The sequence below is a fragment of the Cupressus sempervirens genome, chromosome 7 (genome assembly GCF_028749045.1).
Source record: "Cupressus sempervirens isolate cs-2001-9-10 chromosome 7, ASM2874904v1, whole genome shotgun sequence".
Classification (NCBI taxonomy): domain Eukaryota; kingdom Viridiplantae; phylum Streptophyta; class Pinopsida; order Cupressales; family Cupressaceae; genus Cupressus; species Cupressus sempervirens.
Genome location: NC_143124.1, coordinates 821,394,350 through 821,396,162, shown reverse-complemented (window position 1 = coordinate 821,396,162; position 1,813 = coordinate 821,394,350). Strand labels below are relative to the sequence as shown.

The window sequence follows — 1,813 nt, the reverse complement described above, 5'->3', positions numbered from 1 at the left end:
ATCGAGATTTGTTTTTAGTTTCTTTCGACCGAATAAGCAATGTAATTTTTACATTAAAAAAGAAGTCGAATAAGCAATGTGTTACTGTCAAACGCGGTCGCAAATTTGTAATTATTTCACAGGGTTGTCCAAATCATTAGATATAATTAAATAGTTGTAATTGAATTGCTTGATTGATTATGACGAGTTAGTGATGAGAGTGATGGTATGTTTTGTTTTTATCATACCAATCCACCAAAATTCAATTCTGGTATGAAATAGATACCAACAGCTATAAATTTTTATCGGCATAGAAGTATACTCCCATTTTGAAAAACAAACCATGTACAATCAATGAGAAACTGATCCGCTGGAAATGAAAAATAAAAATCTCGGGTGCACATCAAAACATATTTACCCCTACAGCTAAACTAATGTGGATCAGAGCTATAGCAAAAAAATCCGTCGAATCGGACAGATCACAATCAAGTACCTCGAGCAAGCATCTCCTCATACTGTAACAAAGATATCTGCCGTTGATATTTAATTTGGCTGTGAAATCTTGCAATGAAATCCTCTGCTTCTCTATCAACTCTAACCTCAATCGATCGAGACATTGGTGTACCCAGTTCTTCTCCATCGCCCAAATCGCACGTCTTTGTTTCAGAATCTTCAATTGCAAGAAAATTGCAAGGCTGCAAAATGTCTACTCTCATATCGCGCTCCTCCTCGTCCCCAAAAGAAGTGGGACGTATGCACGAGAAATAATTGTGCTCATGCCTTTGTTTTGTGAACGCAGGGCTGTTGGAGCATGAGAATTCGTATTCTCTGACCCCAAATGGCCCACTCGATCCGCTACGAGACATTATATTCCGCACATTATTTGCCAACAGCTTTCCCCTCTTTGTAAATCCTTCTTGCAAATACCTGCGCTTCAACATACATTTTCTGGTGAGGAAAACGACAACGGTCACCATATTCCACAAACGCCTCTTGATCAGGGGCTTCTCTGCAGATACAATTCCCATGACTTTGAAATCTATTAATAGCAATGTTAGCAGTGAATGCTTGCTTTAGTTTGCGAAATGCAATATACTGAGAAATGAAATCTGTGCGTATATATAGTGATGGAGTCCAGTATTGTGAGTGAAGTTTTAATCAACCATTTTGATCCGTGCTAGCTGGAACTACTCGGTTTAGTGATAAAAGTGAGGCGGATGCCGCAAACGTAATGATTAAAAATTACAGCTGTTTTTTCACGCGGACTTCGCTTAATATGCGGGTTTGTCTTTTACAGAACACGATGTCCCCGTCGGACAAGTTTCTTTAAAATACAAAACTCGTCGCTTCATTGGTGAAGTAGTTGTGCTCGACTGAGGCTATTGGAAATTTAATATCTTAAAAAGTATAGAGTAACATTATCATTTTTAAAGTAATATATATGTTATTCAATTCAAAAAAGAAGATTCTCTAAATAAATACTAATAACGGCTGCGCACATAGTATACATGGATACCAAGCTCCCTGAAATGAGCCTACGGTTTCAACCCAGTTTTCACACTGGTGCATTTTTCTCGATTCTCAATTATTTGAGCATCGATATGACAAGTCTTCCATGAAAAAACAATTAAAAGGCTCGTACACAAATGTGAAAAGGATTCCGTCAAATTTAATAACACACTATTTGGTAGGAGTCTTCATTACAACAAATTTCAAATAAAATGGAGATTCAATTTCGATTTTCTACACATGAATTTTGAGAAACAAATATGGCTGTATTCGCATGGGACATGTAGCCAAAATGTTCCCGGACAAGGCACATGCAATGTTCTTG

General features: G+C 37.3%; 1 protein-coding gene across 1 annotated transcript; it reads right to left on the bottom strand.

Annotated features, from left to right (window-relative positions):
• Window positions 1-278: 278 nt before the first annotated feature.
• LOC149549928 (uncharacterized) lies at window positions 279-1,150 on the bottom strand. Its single transcript, XM_089794984.1, has one exon. It carries the CDS (start codon window positions 1,005-1,007, stop codon window positions 465-467), a length of 543 nt encoding a protein of 180 aa, XP_089651110.1. The 5' UTR covers window positions 1,008-1,150; the 3' UTR covers window positions 279-464.
• Window positions 1,151-1,813: the final 663 nt, after the last annotated feature.

Bases quoted from the DNA above. Each gene is read 5' to 3' on its own strand.
- LOC149549928 (XM_089794984.1), bottom strand. From the start codon at position 1,007: ATGGGAATTGTATCTGCAGAGAAGCCCCTGATCAAGAGGCGTTTGTGG.